The sequence below is a fragment of the Quercus suber genome, unplaced genomic scaffold (genome assembly GCF_002906115.3).
Source record: "Quercus suber isolate HL8 unplaced genomic scaffold, Cork oak 2.0 scaffold_213, whole genome shotgun sequence".
NCBI lineage: Eukaryota > Viridiplantae > Streptophyta > Magnoliopsida > Fagales > Fagaceae > Quercus > Quercus suber.
Window position 1 is genome coordinate 481,129 of NW_027069671.1, and position 22,062 is coordinate 503,190.

Sequence of the window (22,062 nt, forward strand, 5' to 3'; positions counted from 1 at the left end):
GCGTTATGTAGGATCGTAACGTCTCGTCCTCTCTTTGCTTGATACTCATTAAGCATGCCGTGGACTTTTTATACCTGTGTCGCCAATGAAGTGTGTAGTGAATTGGGCGCTTAGCTCCTTAAAGGTGCTGATAGAGTTGGCGTCAGTCGGCTAAACCATATCCTTGCGGGCCTTTGAGTGTTGTGGGGAAGGCCCGGCACATAATCTCATCTGCCACTCCCTGAAGATGCATCAGGGTCTTGAAAGTCTCCAGGTGATCCAAAGGATCCTTTACCCCGTCATAGCTTTCTATATTCGGCATGCGAAACTTGTGGGCAGGGGGAAAGAGTTCACGGCCATAGTGAAGGGTGAATCGGTACGGTTGACTAGATCGTCGAGATCGCTAGAGACTCTCCCTTGAGGGCGTTCATCATGACCTCCATCTGTTCCCTCATTGCTTGCATCTCGGCGGCAATATGTGGTGGAGTCGCATCCATGAGGGATGGTATGCTCACATGCTGCCTTTCCGGCCTGCTTGGGGCGTGGCTGCCCTCGGGTCTCTCCTGATTCCTGTTTGGAGCGCTAGTCCCTTCTTGATCTTCTGGCTGGCCATTTGGTGCTGTATCCTTCTGGCGCAGCTGTTCTTCCAAGTCGAGGTTCCGTTTGGTGAGACGCTCCACGGCGCACCGAGAGTCTGAACTTGCCTCTCAAGGGCAGTCGCGGGCGGTTCCTCTCCCTGTACATCATTGGTAGTTGCCATTGAGCGAGTGAGTACCATGCAACCCTTTTAGTCCGGGAAACGAGTGTGGCTTAGTCACTTAAAAGCGCGTTCCCACAGACGGCGCCAACTGATGATGCCGAAAATCCCACCAGTGAGTTGCACGACGCGTGTACGCTCAAAGACAACACCTGCACAGTGAAAAAGAAAAGGACCTCGCAGAGAGCACCGGTGTGGTGCCGGCCAAATACCCTCCGAAGGTCAAGTTAGAACTTCTTTCAACTCTAGAGTGCTAGAGAGGGGTTAATTATGCGTACCTCGGCCTATGAGGTATTGGGGCTTTTATAGTAGTAAAGGGTGGACCTTTCTTCCTTGGAGTAGAAGTCTTTTCCTTATAGGAATCCTTAAGCGCGTAGATTGCGGAATCCTTTCCTTATAGGACTCTGATACTGGGCGTGGAATACAAGCAATCTCCCTAAAACCCATGCGTGGTGACCAAGTCATGGTCTGTGTGGAGCCGTCAGCTTTTAAACCGTCAGCCTGCACTTCCCTTCAGCTTAGTGTCAGCTTCACACCGTTCAATAGCCTAGGGGCTCCCAACTTCCGTCAGTTTAGACTTGGAATTCAGACCGTCGGTTTTGTCTTGGTCAGTCAGCATGTATTTCTTTGTTTAGCTTACGTCACAACTTCACCCGTCAGCTAGAGCAGAAGCTGACGGGTTAAGCCCATGGTACCAGTCATAATTCTTCCATATCAATCACCAACTAATTTTTCAACTCATTCTCCAAAAAAAAAAAAAAAAAAAATAATTTTTCAACATTTAAAAATCAGCATTAATGAAATAAAGCAACCATTAATATTATTCATACTACACAATTTTTTTCTTCTCTCTTTCTTTTCTGTTTCATCACTCTGATTCAACCTAACAATCTCACTATACATTATGCTCAGATGTTAATGTTATGTTCATCAAAAAAAAAAATTTTAATGTTATAAACTAATGAGAAAATACTAGTACACATATCCCATTATACACATTTGGAAATCATGACTTGAAGTCACGATTTTTGTGTACTTTAGATGTATGTATAAGAATCAATGGTGGAGTCAGAATTTTGTTAGGGGAGGAAGATTAAATATAAAGGTACATGTAAATTATATTTTGTTTTCAGCTTTTTTCAAAAAAAAAAATTCCTTGTCTAGTGTTAGAGTTGAAATTTAGTAGTCACTGCTATTTTTAAGGTATTCTAAATTCTAAGGTGATTATGAGTTTGACTATATATTTTAAACAAGTAAAACACATAAACATGAATGAAAAAAGGTAAATTAACAGAGAAGTTTTCATGCTAAATTTGTATTAGGGAACAAAAAAGGGTGATCCAACTTGTTAAAATCTTTTATTTATTTTGCTACCTTTATTTATAGCATGCTTATAATCCAATAAGGTATTGATATATCATAAACGAAAGAAGCTTTTTTGACTTAATAACGTTAGAAATATTATTTTAAAAAATAGAATACATCCAGGTGTATAATACAAAGAATAGTAAAGATAATAATTGATGCGTGGCAACAAATCAACATAGGAAAATCATTAAAAATACAACATTTTAAAGAGGAAATGTAGGTGTAACTTAACCCGTTGCCAGCTGATGGTACTCCTTGTATAGCTTTTCGTCTAGATTTTAGTGTTGAGGAAAAATGCATAACTGAGTTTGATGTGAGGCTTGGGGTGAGGTCGGGGGGCAATTGGCTCCCCAAGGTTAAGCCCATGGTACCAGACATAATTCTTCCATATCAATACATAAAGAAATTGGAGCAACCAAAATCTTACATGCAAAGATTCCTTGGTGCCTTTCTTGCTGGAGATCAAGAGTGTTCAGGGAAATGAAACCAAAACAAGCTTCTAAGTTGATATACCAAACTTAAAACAACACTAATCTCTGAAGATACGTTACAACACACATTAACTGCAAGTCCTACTGAAAACAGGCATAACAACGTAGCTGAAATTGTAGGGTGAATTAGTTAAGTGGGAATCATGGCAGTGTTCCTGGCATAAGCGAAAATGCCACCAGCCTCGATGACGGGGTCAGCATCCCCAATGGGCTTGAGCTGCGTGGGATGATGCAGGAGAGGGAAGGGCGTGGTGAGGGGTTTGACAATGAGGTGGGATGTGTTGGGAAATTTGATAAAATGAGAAGTAGTGTGATAAGAAGGAGAGAAAGAGGGTTTGTTTGAGGTGGTGAAGATAGTAGTAGGGTTTGGAGAGAGAGACAGTGAGGAGGCTGCCATGCTTTTGGTTGAAGAGACTCAATCAATCTGTCAACAGTGTCAGATAGCTGAAGGTGAAAGATATGCTCCATTCCAACGTGGCACATCAGGCTAGCTAAATTAATGGGTCCGGGTAAAAAAAGAAATCCGATTTCAGGAAAATATGGATCCGGGTCCGGATCCAATTGACCAGTTCGAATTCGAACTTGAAAAAGCGCCCTCGTCTCTTTGCTCACCGAAACTGGAACTGAAACCTCTCTCTCTCTCTCTCTCTCTCCGCTTTTGAAAGCACATTTTCCCGCGCTTTCTCGACTCACAGTCACACAAACACAGAGGCAACTTTTTCTACGGCGAAGGTTTGTTCGCTCACTCAACTCAGCTTCTAATTTCTAGGGTTTTCTTTCTTCCCATTTCGAGAATTCGCCTCAATTTTTCCCGGCACCCAAACATTTCTTACCGGTTTTTAAATTGCAAATGTATATGGGATTTTTCGGTGTCCGAAAATTTTGTTGTTTGCTTCCTACACATTCAGAAATTCTTCTTTTGCTCTGTGAACTAAAAGATTACTTTTTTTATTTTATATTATTTTTACCTAAATTCTGTAATTCTAATTTTGCAGATGGAAGCTCTGTATTCGAAGCTCTACGATAAGTACACTAAACTCAAGGTTAATGTGACAATGTGTATATTTATTTATTATTATTATTATATTTCAATGATGCTGTGTTTGGTCACTGAGAAAATTTTGCGATTACGGCAAAGAATACTAGCTCTTGAGAAAGAAAATGACAAACTTGTTTAGTTGGGAGTTGATATTGTTCCTTTTCTTTTTCTTCATATATATGCTTCTTGTTTTTTGGCAGAAGAGAAAATGGTCTGAGTTGGATAAGCTAAATAAAGATCAAGAAGTGAAATTTGTGACTTATGTGAATGGTATGTATTTTTTTGGGTTTATACTTTCAGTGTTTTATCTCTCTCTCTCTCTCTCTCTCTTGTTCCAATCTTAAAGAACTGTTTTTTCTTTATGATTTTTTTTCTTGTTTCAAATTAACTCACCTTAGTTGTGTTCTTTGTAACGAAAATTTGAAAAACATGCTGACCCAAGTTGGGTCCTATACTTATGCTTGCAAAGATCAATGTTTGTAAGGTTTTTCCGGAACATTGTATGTGGTCTCTCGGTCATCTGTGCCAATTGGTTTGTGAAATGGTAAAATAAAATTTTATGAGCTGTCTTTAGATGCCAATTACTTTGCTATTCTACTCTTATCTGGATTAAAACTTGAAGTTCCAACTACCTTTGAATTGCCCTCCTTAATTGACATGGTTGTGCGAAGCTGTGTCTCTACTCTCTAGTAGTGTGCTTCTTTAGCTCGATTAATTTGATGAGTCTTTGGACAAAACTATGCATGGCTTCTTTGTTCTCTTCTCACTTAGAGGTTTTCATTTAATAGAATAGTTTGCTGCTGACTTGATGTAAAAGAACCCTATAAAGTGTGGTTTTTCTTTTGCCTATGCATTGAGAGCCCTTTTAATCTTAATTGAAGTTAGTAATATGTGTCATCAATTGGACTGCACTCTACTGCTATTAACGTAATTATAGTTATCGCTCAAGCTTTAAGCTTATTCTGCTTCATCATTTATTTTCTCACTTGTTGCAGCTGCGGAGGAGCTGATACAACACCTGAAAAATGAAAATGACCAGTTGCGTGCTCAGGTTGATGACTTGAGAAGTGAAGTGTCTTCGATTAGGTATGCATTCCTACTTTCCACTAACCTTTTGCTTTACTTCACGTATTTCCCCCCCTCATATAAAGCACCATTTATTCAACTTTTGGTGGAGCCTAAATGATGCAGGAAAAAGCTTAAATGGGTTTTAATACCAATTTTGGTGTAGAATTTTTAGGTATTTGGCACTAAATTAGATTCTTGATGAGACCTTGAATGTGTTGATGGCTGTTTAGTATTAAAATAATGAATTGAACATGAAATAAAGAAAGCTAAAACACTAGGCAATCACACCCGCAAATCTTAAATAAGCTGCTAGAATTTTATTGAAATCAATCTCTCTATCAATCTTCTTGACTAAAATGAATCCTTTATATAGGCTATTGCTAAATCCTTTCTTAGAAGGACTAGGACCCCTAAATAACCTAATCCTAGAAAGACTAGGATTACTAATAATAAAGAATAGCAATTAAGAACTTCTAGACCAAATAGAAAATGGCTCTTAAACAAAAAATAAGACTCATGGGTCTTTTTAGTACAGCTAAGGGCCGCCCCTTTCAGAAAATCTAGAAAATACTGAATTGCCCTATTCCAGTAAACTTAATTAAAACTGAACCAGCAACTTTCTAAGTTAAAGAAGTGTGGCGTTGTTTAATCAAGCTTTATTAGGGAAATGGCTGTGGAGATATGGACATGAATTTACCCACCTTTGGTGGAGAGTTATCTCCACAAAATATGGTGAGGGTCAAGGGGGGCCTTTGGAGAAGCATTCATGAAGGGTGTGAGAGTTTTTCTAAGCATCTGTCTTTTGTAGTGGGTGAAGGCACTCATATCCGCTTCTGGCATGATAGGTGGATTGGTGATAATACCCTAAAAAATCTCTATCCTAAGCTCTATGTGTGTTCAGCAACCAAGGATGCTTGCATCTCTGAGGTTTTGTGGATTCCAGAAGGGGGTACTGTTAGAGTGAGGGATTTAAGGTTTTATAGAGCTTTTGAAGATTGGGAGCTAGCTGCATCTTATTCTCTACTTCAGTTTATCTAAACTCGTATTCCGCGGGGTGATAGGAGAGATACTCTTTGTTGGGGCTCAAAGGTGATGGTAAGTTTGATACCTGGTCTTACTACCAAGCAATTCGGGGTACTCTGAATTCTTTGTTTCCTTGGAAGGGTGTTTGGAAACCAAAGATTCCTAAGCGAGTGGCTTTTTTTTTTTGTGGACAACTGCTCATGATCGGATTTTCACTTTGGATAATCTCATGCTTAGGGGTCGCCCTTTGGCAAATCGGTGTTGTATCTGTTGTTGTGATGGGGAGTTGATGGACCACCTTCTTCTTCATTGTCCTATTACACATACCTTATGGACTTTTATGCTTCAGGCTTTTGGTATTCATTGGATTATGCTAGGATCGGTGGTGGGATTGTTATCTTGTTGGCATCAGTGGCTTCGGAAGCATAATTCGAACATTTGGAATTTGATTCCAGGGTGTTTAATGTGGATTGTTTGGTTGGAACGAAATCGTCGCTCACTTGAGGACAACGAGAAGACGTTAGATGAGTTGAAGGTTTTATGTCCTTTTGAGTGGTCTCATTGTTGGGGTTTTACTGATTCTTCTTCTCTCTTTGAGTTTATGTTTTCCCTTAGATTAACTTCCAAATTACCCTCTTTTTTGTTTTACTGTTTGTTTCATTTGTTTCTTGTTGTTCATCATCATGAACAACTTATACTATTCATTTTTTACTCATTAATAATAGTTCTTTGATTACCTAAAAAAAAAAAAAAAACTAAACTAACCATGAAAGGTGCCAAGAAAGCCCCACATCAAAACCACACCATAAATCTTGAATCTTTTGGTATTTAATATTGTTTTCAAATTCTTTCTTGTTTGCGTTATTAAATAACTGTAAATTTGGAAACATGATAGTTCTTTCATTAACGCGTGATGAATATTTATATACAAGCAACTTAAAAATAATAATAATAATAATACACACACACACACACACAAAAGCTGTACATGATTTTTGGGCAATGGGCTGCTATAAAGAAGACATATTACAGCATTTAAACTATTAGCAGTTGCACAAGTCAAAACCCCATATGACATTCTAATTTATACATAATACATACATTTGATTTTGTACACACAATCATGGTCTTCTCATATTCAATTTCAAATATATCTTGCATGCCTAATAATAACAGTCTGAGACATATGTCGCTTATGTTTTCAGGTCCGCCAAAGATGATCAATTTACTGAATTCCAAAATCGTTTAATGGAAGAGAGCCAGAAGAGTAAGGCATATGGATTTGGTTATTTGGTGCTACTTGTAACTCTTATACTAGCTTACCAGTTTGGTGTGTTAGCATCTACATCATGGATTTAGTATTTTTCAGCTGTGACAAACCTAGATGAGTATAATAGGAATTTCTCCTTTGCTTCTGTGGAAAACTAGCATAGATAGATATTAAGATTTGTCTGGGTATTCATCCATTAAGGTTATAATTGACTGGTTTTGGGAACATGCATTAAGGTTATACTTGCTTACTAGTTTGATGTGTTAGCAACTTAGCATCTGCATTATGGAGTTTCTTAGTATTGTTTCAGCTTAGACAAATCTAGATGAGTTTAATAGGAATTTCTCCCTTGTTTCATTTTTGTTGTCTGGGTACTAATTCATTAAGGTTATAATTGACTGGTTTTGAGAACATGGCAAGCCCTGCAATTATAGTGAATATATTATCTAGGGCAGACAGGAAACACGATGTCAATTTCACTTTATGTAGTACAACCCAAATACTTGTGCCAAGTTTGGTGCAAGAGGAAAAAGATTAACTATGGTAAATTGGAGACAAGTTTTCAGAGGATCATCTGTTGCACATGATATTGTGGGCAGCCTAGATGATCAACATTGTTAGATAAGTACTAGGAAACAATTAATTTGTTGATTTGAATGATTCATAAGTAAAAATATGGAATAACTTTTTTTTTAAAGAATGCAAAGATGGTTTTTATTGTGTGCCATGTGGAATATTTGCATTCAAATTCATGTTGAGATGCAACTTGATTCTAGATATTTGGTTTACCATCAGCTTTAAATGAACCAGCTAGGCTGGTTCTTGTATTCTGAACCTAGAACTAGATTGAAGCTAAAAGGAGCTGAACTAGACCACCTGGATAAATGCAGGTGTGTGAGAACTGTTTCAGATTGATCAATGGAAAACATTTACTCCTTAATTTATTGTGATATGGCTAATGACGGAAAGGTAGGTAATTATAGTAAATGAAAGATAAATAACTCAATGTGGACACTAGTTTAGTAGTGCTTATGATGAGTGCCCAGATTTCCAGAAAAGTCAGGCCCACCCCATTTTCTATGCCTTTGCTTGGACCCCTGAACTTTCTCATTTGAATTTATAGTATAGTTTTCATTGTTACTTTAATAACTAAATTTTTGTGTGGTTGTTCTTGTAATTGCGAACATAGTTTTGATAATTAAACCAATTAACTCACTGGGTTGGGCTGGCTTGTGTTTCTAGTTGAACCAAACCAAGTTGTAGTTCAAACTTTTTTTAAGTGCAAAGAGATCATATTGTTTAATAAAATTGGTGCAACTTAGTTTTGAAAGCTGTAGTCATATCATCTATATTGATTGGAGTTTTATCATGCTTCTCTTGTTAGAAAAGTTATGACAAATATGTTTGTATGTATGGTGTTTTTTTCATCCCTACTTAGTTTAGAGCTTCTATCGGCACTTCACCAAAATTAAGCAGGTTAATGTATTTGATATTGTTGACATAAGTACTGCTTTGATGTGACTACATTTAAAGGACTTAAAAAGATAAAAAAAAGACTGTGTTAGCCTTTGAAATCTTGGTGTTTTCTCATGCTATATGAATCTTCCATTGATTTTTGTAAGGAAAAAGTTATCCTCCAAAACAAGTTGGAGGAATTTCCTCTGTATGTAATAGTTCATAAGGCCATCCACACGTATTTTAATCACATGACTTGTTAAAATATTTAAACATGTCACATCACTATTAAATAAGTCATGTGATTAAAAAGTATTCATGGATGCTCATTTGAGTTGCCAAATATTGGTTTGGAGGGACTTTCAAAAAACAAGTTTGTTGTTGTCCACTGTAATAGTTGGTAATAATGGTAATTCTAGCGTTTAAGCATTGGTGTATCTATTGTATGCTTCCTGTGTACTTGGGCCACATTTCTCTTTAGCTCAATAAAACTTATTAATTATAATTTAAAAAAAAAAGGCGTCTTTACATGACCAATCAATTCCTATTTTTTGTTTGATCAATTTCTGATCATCATTGAGAGGATGAATATATCACAGATAAAGCTCTTTCTGAAGAAGTAGAGAAGCTCAGTGTACTACAACTAGAGGGAAATTTTGGCAGTTCAAGGGTTGGCAGAAATGACAATGGACATCTGAATACACCTAGAGTTACAAGATCAGTGTCCAACAGCCCATACAGAATAATGACCAGAAAACGTAGCAAGCTTTTTAGTTCTGAGAGTCAAGATGATGCCATGCAAATGCAACAAGAATCAGAGAAAAATTTATTAACAGAAACTGTACCCAGTGGTGCTCTCTTAAATGTTCAGCAGGTATAAAAGTTAATCCTACATGTGTTGAGCAGGAACTATTAGTTTTATGCTTTTCTTCTGACCAGTTTTTTGTAATCATCCAGCCGGAATGCTGTAGAAGAACTGCTAACACATCAGGTTGGTGTTGGAAATTAAATATCTGATATTTTACTTGGCATATTTTTGGTTTATTGTGTTTTAGTGTTTCTTAGGTGGTGGAATGAATGAAGGGGGCTCAGTGAACTGCTTGTTTCAAGCTTTTGTTGAGTACTTGGTGGGCATGAAACTATCTGCTGTTACTCAAACTGAGGGAATGTCCATTTCAGCCCTGCACCAATCAAGTGGTAAGCCATCAATCTGGCCATTCATTTTATAGTACCCATATTCTAATTCAAGAAGTTCCCTGTTAAGTAGATGTTTTGGTGGGAGGATTATTTTGTTTCATAAGGATGTGTAAGAAGTCCTCTATCTTGATTTGATGAATTATTGTTGCCTGGGCACCAAAAGAGCGGTGACAGACAAAGAGCCAAAATTTCTGGATATAGGTAAAACATGCTCCAGATATTCTATGAAATTGTAGCATAAACGCTTTTATCTGGAAGCATTCCAAGACATGATAATGCGTTTGACAGAGTGGACTTCTTAAATACAATTGACTTTGCTTATACTAAAAAAACACATTATTAAATATAAGTTTTTAACTTTGTAAAACATATCAGTCACTTTTGCCATTGATCTTTGGACAAAATGATGTCTTTGGACACCATATCAGCCATTCCTCCAATGTATAATACTAAAAAAAAAAAAAAAACTGCTAGTGTTTGACACAAATTTTGACTAACGATTTAATCAAGGATGTTTGCATTACATATATATGGGTTCAAAATAGAATGGTTGTATTGAAAGTATCTTATTGTACCTGTGTCCAATTAGACCTCAGAAAAAGCTTGTTTGATTGTCTAATTAAGCCTCTGGTATATTGCTTAATTGGAATTATTAGCAGAACTAAGTTTTGGCTTCAAGCATCTTATGGATCAAATATTGCATGTTGATCACTACTTTCTAATCTTGATCATAACAGGGTACTCATTCAGTCTTACATGGGTAGACAAAGCTGCTGGAGAGGAAGCAGAACTGTTGTACCGTGTCTCATCATTGGGGACATTTGAGAGAGTAGCACCAGAATGGATGAGAGAGGTCATTCTCTTCAGCACAAGCATGTGCCCTATCTTCTTTGAAAGGGTATCCCGTGTTATCAGACTGCACCACTAATGGTCCTCTTCTTAGTTTAGATTGTTGTTTTTGACAATCTGAAATACTGCAAGTATTTGTAAATCAACACCTGTGGCAATGGACTTGCGATGGGCTAGTCTAATTATCTTCTTGCTGTAGATTAGGTAGTGGTATGGTAGATTTTCTCCTAGATCAGGGAACTTCAATAAAACTTTGTGATCTTCTATGTAAATTCAATGATTCATAGATATATTGATTGACAGTATGAATTTCTAGAGATAAACAAATCTCAGAATGTATTTGATGTACAACTTGCTTATATATAAGCAGTGGTTATCTTTAAAACCTAAAGGTGGTTTATGATGTTTTAATGATGATTTGTATTGAAATTAAAATATTGAGGATTTGTGCAAGTTCTTTTATTTTTTGGTTAGAATATATAACAGTTCTTCTGTATGGCAAGTGGGCTCTGATGATGTTCCAAGCTATAACAATGAGTTTAGACTCAACTGCAGTGGTATTTGAGCCAGTATACGTTGATTATCACTGTGCAAGTTTTTTATGGTATCTGAGCAAGCGGTAGATCTGAAATGCATATAATATGTTGAACAATTTAGTTATCTCAACTCCTTCTCGAGGATCAATATATTTAATAGCTTTCTCTTTTTGTATCTGCCTCTATGCATGTCTCCACAAAATTTCCTGTAATCTATTTGAGGTGAAATACAAACAGGTAATCAATAAACTTATATATGATGTTTGTCATGAAACATAAGAGAAACCTTCATACCAACATAGGTCATGCATAGGCCCATTTACAGCCCATGTATAAAGAAGCCCAATCCCAGTACACTTTGCAATAAGCCCATTAGCACTACTCGAATAGTCTACCGTGAGTCACAACGCATAGAATCCCAATCTCTCCATTCCCTCTAGTCTATCTCTACCTACTCTTCTCCTTTTTCCTATCTGCATTTTTCACTCTCTCTATTTCTCAGTCCCTCTCTTCCTCTTCCTCTTCCATCGTTAAACCCTATAAAAAGCCCCTTCTTTCCAACGACGTCGTTCCATTCTCACACACACAGAGACAGAGGGAGGAACCACAATGAATCCCTCTACTCTCACAACCGCTTCGCCTTCTTCTTCTTCTTCTTCTTCTTCCACTTTCCTCAACCCTCTCCCTCTCCGAACCTCTAACAACCTCAACAGACGACGCCGTTTCCGTGTCTCAGTCCCTCGCAACTCTTCCGCCGACCAATCCGCGCCTTCCACGTCATCGCCTCCTCCTCCGTCGGGCAATTTAGTCTTCGTCGGAGGCAAAAGAGAGCTCACCGGGATTCAGCCTTTGGTGGCCAGCCTCTCGCCGCCTGTCAGGTTGGCTTCCTCCGCCTTGTTAATCGGCGCAGCCATTGCCGCCGGCTACGGCTTGGGTTCTCGCTTCGGTAAGGCTCAGGGTAACGTCGCCACTGTCGGCGGAGCTGCCGCCCTCGGCGCGGCTGCTGCTGCTGCCGCGTATGCCGTGAGTGCGGCTGTGCCGGACGTTGCTGCCGCGGATTTGCATAATTACGTGGCGGGATGTGACGATCCTAAGGTTGTGAACAAGGACGATATTGAAAGGATTGCCAAGAAGTAAGTTCAATTTCTTGTTTACACTCATTCGTTCCATTGTAATTTGATTAATAGCTAGTGTGTGTATATATATATATATGTATAGCAATTAAAAAATAATAATAATAATAAAGTTAGAGAATTTGAAGAAAATATGTGGCCTAAGTAAATTAGAATTTTGGAGACGAGTTTGTTTTGCTGTGAATGGCTTTATTCTAATAAAACGATGAGTTCTAATTGGTTTTGACTAACATGTAATAAAAATCAAATTAATATAATGATGAGGATGTGAAAATGGAAATGGAAAATTATGGAATTTCAAAAGCTTACTTTGCAACATTAGAAAGAGTCAACCAGAAAGTCAAAGCCTTCCATGTTTTATATTTATATATATCAATTTATTGGCTGAAGAGCTTTAATATATAATCTGTGGTGAAATTCTGATTTGAGTTTCATGGGGCTTGGCGTGTCATATGTGGCATTTGAAGGTTATGTTGGACATCTTTTTTTTTTTTCTTTTTTATTTATTTTTTTATGTTTTTATTATAAGGAACTACTATTTCCATATTGTATACGACTCTTTTTGCATCTGGGTATTGCACAAGAATGCATTCTGAGCTACAATTTATCTGCCTCCTTGGTTGAAAATGGAGTCTTTTTTTTTCAAGTGTACCAGACCTCTCCCAGAGTCCACAAAAGTGGGACCGTTTTGCACTGGGTACAACCAAGTGTAGCTGCAAATTTGTTGTTATGGTCTGCTACTCTTCCTGAAAGAGGGAGGTTGTACCGTTTGGGGGTTGTGAGTGTGACTTATGATCAAGTCTCAGTTTTGTTTTAATTATAAAAGCCTACATTTTATTTTTCTGACTTAATTTCTGACTTCCTAATTTAATTTTCAGGTACGGAGTAAGCAAACAAGATGAGGCATTTAATACGGAGCTTTGTGATATATATTGCCAGTGAGTTAAATGATATGATTTAGTTGTGCACATATGGGGAGTAATGAAATCTTTTACACATTTTATGTGGGGATTATTTGTATTTGAGATGTGCTATGATATGATTTTGGTAAAAGATTTGAAACTGTGTAATTCAACTATTATGTTTGACTTTCTTGGTAATATTCTCTATCAATTTGTCATTCAGGTTCGTGTCTTCTGTCCTTCCTCCAGGAAGTGAAGAACTCAAAGGTGATGAGGCTGACACAATAATTAACTTTAAAAAGGCTCTGGGCATCGATGATCCAGATGCAGCTGCCATGCATATGGAGGTATTTCTTTTGTGCGTTCTCTGTATTTATGCTCTCAAAAAGTTTGAGAATGCTTAAGTTGTGAAATAAATTTCAAATCATAATGAAATAATGTTTGTGGCTTACAGATTGGTAGGAGACTCTTTAGGCAAAGGCTTGAAACTGGAGATCGTGACGGTGATGTAGAGCAGCGTCGGGTAGGTCATATCTGCTATTGTTGTTAATTATTACCTATTAATCTCAAGGACTTAAGTCGAAGATATGGAGCTTGACCATTATTAGCACGTCTCCAGTGCAGGCATTTCAGAAGCTCATTTATGTTTCAACTCTTGTGTTTGGAGAAGCATCGTCTTTCCTTTTACCTTGGAAGCGTGTCTTCAAGGTCACTGATTCCCAGGTAATTAGTCATTGATCTTTAGCTCTAGTTTGATAGCTAGTAACTTGTGATCTTGGTCTCTATTGGGTTTTTTTTGGCTATGGAATACATTCACCCAATGGGTTTTTGGTTCAAGGCAGCCTCAATTCTCCATCCCATTATTATAGGAGGAAATTCCATTTGAGCTATATTTCATTAGCAATCTTGGTCTCTTTTGTTGACATATACTTCAATCTTGGTGCTGTGCATTCGGCAATGTGAATTTTTTCTTCCATCACAGTTTATCAAATGTTGACACTGATCAAATTTCTTGTGTTTCTCATAGTCTGTTGCTATATTTTTTCTTTTGCATGATGCAGTCTGTTGCATTTTACACTGATCAATGTAAATTAATGCATTTTTATCATTAATTTACTAAGTGGGCAACAATAATCTTTTCTGTCAGGTTGAGATTGCTATCCGTGATAATGCCCAGCGGTTGTATGCTTCTAAGCTAAAATCAGTTGGCCAAGGTAAATACATCATGCACTAAGGTCTTTGTCAGTGACTAGTGAAAAATTCTGTATCATATTAATGAAACTTTGTGCTAAGCAAGATTGCAAATACTGAGCAGTTTATAAAGTAGTGCGCTTAACTTTTATCCCTAATAGGGCATATGGTTTGTTGTATATCAACAGCATGTTGTGATTAAATTTGCATTGTATGCTTAATTTATAATTTTAGCAGGGGATGATAGGGATCTAATCATATTTGATATAGGTCCACTTTCTTGAACATAAATAATACTCTTTGTTGATTACTTTCTTTTCTTTTTTTTTTTGATAAATAACGTAAGAATATTATTAATAATAGAAAAAGTGCCAAACCGAGTACATTGGGGATGTACTATGGGGGCACAAATCATAAAACAAAAGTACAACGGTCAAGAAAAATAGAAAAAGAAGTTGCCCACCCTCGCCTGCCACTTCCGACACAGCTAAGGAGGAGCTCGTGGCCAAAGACACCTTCGACGACATCACCGGCTGCAGTAAAGGCTCCTGCGAGATAGCTGAACTCTCGCGTTTCTTCTTATCATTCAAATCGCACTTACCTGAGCTCGGGATAGAAAGACAACTCTGATCAGAAGTATCCAGATCAGTTGGGCCACTGAAGGAGCTCTCGCCAGCCTCAAAGGAAGATGGGCTTGACAGACCCAGGCCCAACACAGTTTTTTTACTTCCCAGCTGAGAACCTTGGGCCTTCTGATTTGATGGGGCCAACCCAAGTTTAGTATTCTGAGCCTTATTACTCCCTATTGCAACCCATTTGCCAGCTTGCTTACCTCTCTTAACTCCATCCCAAAATACCCACCTCTTTCCAAACTCATTCACCTCCACAGTCAACCCACTCCCTAACCAACGTGATTTCCTAAAATCAAGCTCCTTTCCATACTCAACAATTTTTGAATTTGAATTGAACTTGAAAGGAATACTGATATTATTTCCTTCCGGGATTTCTGCCTCAATAATATTCTTGCCATTAATAGCACCTTCACCAACCTCACCATCACCCTTGGCTGCCGGAAGAAAACTTCCAGCCTGTGTGTCACTGTCTCTCGGAAACTCCATTATCTTTTCTACGACACCATCCTTGGCCTTTTCCTTAATGTGAACAGGCTTCGACCTTGCCTGCAATGGCGCTTTGACAGCTTCCACAAAGGACCTGACAACATGATACTTTGGAATCTGCTTAGACTTATACGGTACAAACTTCAGTCCACCCAACGCATATTGTGAAGGTTCCAATCTTCTTCTTAATTCAATCCCAAAAGTTTTCCATCCTTGTTGAAACTTTCCGGCAGGGATAATGATAGTTCTCCGCGACCCACCTACCTTAAGTTCTGTCACTGATAAATACTGCCCAAACGAGTTGGACCCCCGTTGCAACGTGAAGGCAGTACCGCCTTCCCTGAACGTGAGGAATTGCTTCGGATTAATCCCAATCACCATGTGTTCTAGACTCCTCATTAACCAACATGCTGCACTCTTACCCATAAAAACCGATTGCATGTAGTATTTTCCCCGTTCAAAGATCCTCAGGGAGAAAAAATTACCACCTTCCTCAACCACCAACTGAAACAATTTAGATTCAATAAAAAAACTTCTAAAACCACCCATACTGATCCAAAAAACTAAGCTAACACAAGATTTCTGACTAATTTGAGGTAGCCGGGCCTCCAGAGAGAGAGAGCATTTTTTTCACATAACATAGATGATTATTAAGCTTCCAGATAATAAGAACATCAAATGACGTAGAAAATGGTTGTCTTCTTTTCTAATGCTAGAATATTTTTTAATGTAGTTATTTGGTTTAATAGATGCATAGAGTTGAATATTTTGGTGAATGAACTCAGTATGAGTTTCTCTTCTTGCAATCCAGTAATGGTCATTTCTTTTTTGGCTGAATAACCATCCAGTAATTGTCCTACTTTTTATAAACTCTGAATAGTAAATAAAGTCTTATATGTTGCTTTTAGATATTGACGTGGAGCAGCTTGTTAGCCTTAGAGAAGCACAACGTTTATATCGACTTTCTGATGAGGTACCTTCCTTCTCAACTCTTTTGATTTAATATACATAACTGGTTTGAAAAAATTGTTTTATATGTGATATATATTATTCATTGCAGCTTGCCGCGGACTTGTTTAAGGAACAAGCAAGAAGGCTGGTGGAAAAAAACGTTTCATCAGCACTCAAAATACTCAAGTCCAGGACAAGATCAGTGTATGGTCACTGCTACTTGAAATAAATTCAGTTATAGATGTTTTTATGTGTCACAAACTCAGACACTTATCATATATAAGTACATTATGTTTGGCAGGATACTCTTCTATGTAATCTAGTCATAGAAAATTATCCTTCAATCATGTGTATCCCTCCTTTATACACCTGAATGCTGGGGTCTTATTCCCCTATTTTTGTTTTTGATAAATAATCTCTTTTTTTTTTTTTCCTCTTTCAATGCTTTCGCTTCTGTACATGCTTTTTGTTCTAAATATCTTTGTCATGGAAAGTTCTTTGTTCTGTATATTTGAGTCTTGTTGGAAGTTTTGATTCATTATTAGTTTGTGATGTGTATCACTTGCATAATCTAACAAAAAATAGGGTTTTCAGCAAGGTTGTCAAAGAAGCTGTGGAAGAGCTTGACAAGATACTAGCTTTCAATAGTTTGCTTATCTCATTGAAGAACCATCCAGATGCAGATCGCTTTGCCCTTGGGCTTGGCCCGGTTTCTTTACTAGGTAGGTATTTTAACTGAACCTTTTGTTTTGATGTTTACCAAAGCCGCTCAAAGCTGAGTTTTGGACATTTCAAATTCTTGAGCTGGTATTAATTTGTATCTTTGGCTTAGGTGGTGACTTTGATGCTGACAGAATAATAGATGACTTGAAGTTGCTTTATAGAGCTTATGTTTCAGATTCTTTGTCTAGCGGTCGCATAGAAGAGAATAAGGTGAACAAATGAGAAAATTTTGCTAAAAATGAACATCTTCTGTTTTTGAGCTGAGTTTGCACTTTAACCTTCTTAATATTATAATTTATAATCGCACCTAAACCTGTCCATGGAAAGCATGGCAAATCTTCCATAATTATATGGTATTGGAAATTTGATAGATACTAATTGTTGTATAAGAAAAGTCATAGGTGGTGCTTCCAATTGATCTTTCTATTGTTGCTTTCATAGGTGTTGATCCCTTATCATTTGGTAATGGAGAGTCATCTCCAATCCTCTAGGTTAATAACTAAGATTGTGATGCAGGACAATACCAAAACGGATGCAAAACCAAAGTTGAACAGTAACCCCAAAAAAAAAACCCTTACGAATCAGCACCTAGGCTTGCTTGGAATAGACATCAAGCAAGAAAGCCTAGGAATTAGCACCTAACATTGGCTAGAATCAAAACCAAACCATCGGGAAATTTCAATGGAATTTTTATAAATTAAAAAAATTGTAAACTGTCTTCATAGGAGTATATAGCAAGCTTATATCAACTACACAATGTATTTCCATTTCTGATTGTCTTCTTTCTGTTTGTATCTCTTCTTGAATATCTCTATTGTAAACACTAGGAGGTGCTAGTTGAGCTAGAAGGCTCTTGGATTGACTCTTGTAAATGAAATATAATACTATAATCTTAGTTAACTAATAGGACCTAAAATAATTTGTAATTGACCTATAAAATTAAATAAACTCTATTAAAATAAAATTGTATGACAATTGATATTTTTCTTTATCTCATTTTAACATTGTCTTTATCATTATTTGTAAGTCTAAAAAACTTGATAAATAGTAAAATGCTTTTAAAACACCAAGCAATGGATGACTGAATCTCATTGCTTGGTGTTGGCAAGATAACTTTCCTCCATAAGGTAAATAATTAAATATTTCTCATCACTTGTATCAATCATGCTTGTTGTGTTTTTGTGGTTTTCTAGTGCCCGGTTGCTCTTGTTCGGCTTTGTTCTTATGTTGAAAACTCTTTTTTTTTTTCTTTTTTCTTTTTTAATAAATTCTACACATTCCTACTGTTATTAATACATATGTATGTTTTGGATGTAGCTTGCTGCATTAAATCAATTGAGGAATATATTTGGTTTGGGCAAACGAGAAGCAGAAACAATTACACTAGATGTTACCTCAAAGGTATATCGTAAGCGGCTTGCACAGGCTGTCACTGGTGGTGATTTAGAAATGGCAGATAGCAAAGCAGCCTTCCTTCAAAATCTCTGTGATGACTTGCACTTTGATCCACAAAAGGCCAGTGAGATTCATGAAGGTAATATATATTGTAATACTGGTCTTGTTTACATTTTTGCGTTTCAAAATATATATTTTGTGTAAAAGTGTCATTTAAGTTCTGCAATATGTAGTCATTCAAACTTGATTATGTTGCTAAAATTTCTTGCTGCTTGTTAGTGGCATATGTATAATAATTTATTTTGGTATCAGTATCTGACATATCCTTTTTTTCCTTAAGAAATATACCGACAAAAACTTCAGCAATGTGTAAATGATGGAGAACTGGATGAGGATGAAGTGTCTGCCTTGCTAAGGTTACGTGTCATGCTTTGTGTACCTCAGCAGATTGTTGATGCTGCCCACTCAGATATCTGTGGCAGTTTGTTTGAAAAGGTAACTGATCTCTCTCTTTTTGGTTACCTTTGTCTTCTTTTATATGTAATATCTGGTTGTCAGAGCATAAGTATATCTTTCCATGGCATTATCATTTTATTTTATTAATTTATGTTCATGATACGTCAAATGGAATCCTTAGTTTTTCTCTATTCTTGGTGCACTTCCATCCCAACTCTTGTACTTCCACTTGAGATTTAGAATTATAAAGGTTGATGGGGAACTGGAAAGGTCCTATGTTTTTATGATGGGACCCTTGTGAGCAGTTCGACATTTGTCACTGAAAAAGTTCCCTTACCAAGAACTTGATACTATGGTACACTGTTAAGTGGTACTATGAAGCTGTTTGGAGATAGGTGTGGGTAGAGCTTAATCTTTCCCTTTGCTGGATCAAATTTGTTGGTGTTGTACACGCACATTTCTGATATTAGTATGGTAAGTAGAAAGGCAAAGTGAAGTCTCATGGAGGACTTCAATTGATATGTGGTTCTCAGGGGTGATCAATGTGATGCACCATGTTTCTGCGGTTGTAACTGTTTCTTGATAGCTATAACCAGAGATGAATGTTTGGGAAATTTATCAAGGGACATTCCACATCAAAGATATACTTAACATTTGCATCAGACATAAGGGATGGAACTTGGTTATATTATCTTGAAATGAAATTCTTAGATGTTAAGTTTGCCATTGGACTAGTTTTTAGTAATATTGAAGAAAGTTTTACTACAGTTGTGGAAGCTTGTTTTTTGGTTTCGATTTTTGTAACTAATTTTCTTTGAAGATCTGTTTATGGCAATATAGTAAAGTTTATAGATGCTTTGATATGGGAAAAGATTATGTAATTCTGTTGTTTGTATGTATCACAAAATGATGGTTGGGATGGTTGATGGTAATATCGTTAACCAATTTGTTGATTTATGCTATTGTATGTATTATTTTCCAGGCTGTGAAGAATGCAATTGCTTCTGGTGTTGATGGTTATGATGCTGATGTCAAGGAATCTGTGCGAAAGGCAGCACATGGCTTAAGGCTGACTAGGGACATTGCCATGTCTATTGCTAGCAAGGCAGTGAGTATACACTTTAAATGCTTTAAATTGGTGGTTTAAAGATAAAGTTTTGAGTCCAAATTTAACATGTTCCCCCTTTTCTTCAAATCACTGCTATGAAGGTCCGACAGATTTTCATCAACTACATAAAAAGAGCACGAGCTGCTGGGAATCGTACTGAGACTGCGAAAGAACTTAAGAAGATGATAGCTTTCAACACTTTAGTGGTGACTGAATTGGTGGCAGATATAAAAGGGGAGTCATCTGATACCTCACCAGAAGAACCTGTAAAGGAGGAAGCCAAACAAGTTGAAGAAAAACAATTTGAAGAGGATGAGGAATGGGAATCTATTCAGTCACTTAGGAAAATACGACCTGGCAAGGAACTTGCTGCAAAGTTGGGGAAGCCTGGCCAGACAGAAATAACTCTCAAAGATGACCTTCCAGAGAGAGAGAGGACTGACCTTTACAAGACATACTTGCTCTATTGCCTTACTGGTGAAGTGACTAAGATTCCCTTTGGTGCTGAGATAACTACAAAAAAGGATGATTCTGAGTTTGTTCTGCTAAATCAGCTTGGTGGGATTCTGGGTTTGGGTGCTAATGAGATAGTGGAAGTACATAGGAGCCTAGCTGAGCAGGCTTTTAGGCAACAAGCAGAGGTGATTTTAGCTGATGGACAGTTGACAAAAGGCAGAGTAGAGCAGCTTGATGAGTTGCAGAAGCAAGTTGGCTTGCCTCCACAATATGCGCAGAAGATAATAAAGAGCATAACCACTACGAAAATGGCAGCTGCTATTGAAACAGCTGTAGGTCAAGGAAGGCTTACGATAAAGCAGATAAGAGAACTTAAAGGAGCAGGTGTTGAATTAGATAGCATGATATCTGAGAGCTTGCGAGAGAACCTCTTCAAAAAAACTGTGGATGAAATTTTTTCATCAGGCACTGGAGAGTTCGATGAGGAGGAAGTCTATGAAAAAATTCCATCAGATCTAAGCGTCAATGCTGATAAGGCAAAACGTGTTGTTATTCAGCTTGCACAAAGTAGATTATCAAACTCTTTGATTCAGGCCGTGTCCCTGCTAAGGCAGAGAAATCAAAAAGGAGTGGTAAGGATTTTTCATGAACTTTTTATTACCATTCATTATTTATTTTATTTGTTTGGTAAGACATTTCTGTCATAATATTTATCCTTCAATGGTAGTCACATGCACTATAATAGTCTGGGAACGTGTGGGTGGTCAGATATGAAGCCTTCTTCATGCCGTTGCAGGTTTCTTCTCTTAATGACTTATTGGCTTGTGACAAAGCTGTACCTGCCACGCCTGTGTCATGGGAGGTGCCAGAGGAGCTAGCCGATCTTTATACTATATACCTCAAGAGTGAGCCAGCACCAGAGAAACTGTCTCGGCTGCAGTTTCTGTTGGGGATAGATGATTCAATGGCAGCTGCTCTCCAGGAGATGGGGGATAGAAATGGTCCTGTTGGTGTAGAAGAAGAGAATTTTGTATTTTGAGTGTGGTAAAGGCACATTCAAGGGGCAATTGGCTCATTTTATCTGGCTGTTACTTTGACAAAGGGAGAGAATCGTATGTGGTGGTGAAGACTAGAGTTTGACGAAATCCGGGTAGATAGTTTTCAATGACATCACATGAAATTCAAGAGCCATAGAAGTAGTAATAGAACTGTTCTGTTTAGTCTATTTTTGACATACTTTTCTCCAACAAAATATTGAATATGTTTGAGGTTATTTGTTTTGCTAGAAAACAAAGCTTTACTGAACCAGAAGTCAATAATACAACCATCTAACTCTCATAGCTTGAACAAGGCCAGAGGGGAAGAAGCACGGGAATAGAACGCCACACAAATTAGCAGAATATCTTTGAGATTATTAAAATGTTTTAGAAATCATTTAAGTGATTTAATCGTTTGGTCTGTGTGTAAACATTGGCTTTATGGCGTGTAGGTCCTGCCTATGTTCTTAAAAGACGCTAATTTTCGGAAGATTTGCTAAATAGTAACCCACATGATATGCAATATGGACAATATTGTGTAGGTTGTGCCATTTGGTACC

General features: G+C 37.4%; 2 protein-coding genes across 3 annotated transcripts; both read left to right on the forward strand.

The window, feature by feature from the left end:
- Positions 1–3,057: 3,057 nt before the first annotated feature.
- Positions 3,058–10,958, forward strand: LOC111995997 (uncharacterized). Of its 2 annotated transcripts, none has more exons than XM_024027940.2 (9): positions 3,058–3,327; positions 3,591–3,638; positions 3,835–3,904; positions 4,630–4,720; positions 6,931–6,992; positions 9,050–9,324; positions 9,408–9,441; positions 9,534–9,647; positions 10,385–10,958. In XM_024027940.2, exons 2-9 carry the CDS (start codon positions 3,591–3,593, stop codon positions 10,573–10,575), a joined length of 885 nt encoding a protein of 294 aa, XP_023883708.2. In that variant the 5' UTR covers positions 3,058–3,327; the 3' UTR covers positions 10,576–10,958. The 2 variants fall into 2 exon arrangements, with proteins under 2 accessions (XP_023883708.2, XP_023883707.2); XM_024027939.2 differs by having other exon boundaries at positions 3,068–3,327; positions 9,516–9,647.
- Positions 10,959–11,489: 531 nt separating this feature from the next.
- LOC111995987 (protein TIC110, chloroplastic) lies at positions 11,490–21,803 on the forward strand. The gene is made up of 15 exons (XM_024027930.2): positions 11,490–12,165; positions 13,044–13,103; positions 13,291–13,414; positions 13,522–13,590; positions 13,692–13,790; positions 14,215–14,281; positions 16,285–16,349; positions 16,437–16,531; positions 16,922–17,049; positions 17,160–17,260; positions 18,368–18,584; positions 18,786–18,940; positions 19,884–20,009; positions 20,111–21,097; positions 21,262–21,803. Exons 1-15 carry the CDS (start codon positions 11,642–11,644, stop codon positions 21,502–21,504), a joined length of 3,060 nt encoding a protein of 1,019 aa, XP_023883698.2. The 5' UTR covers positions 11,490–11,641; the 3' UTR covers positions 21,505–21,803.
- The last annotated feature ends 259 nt before the right edge of the window (positions 21,804–22,062 follow it).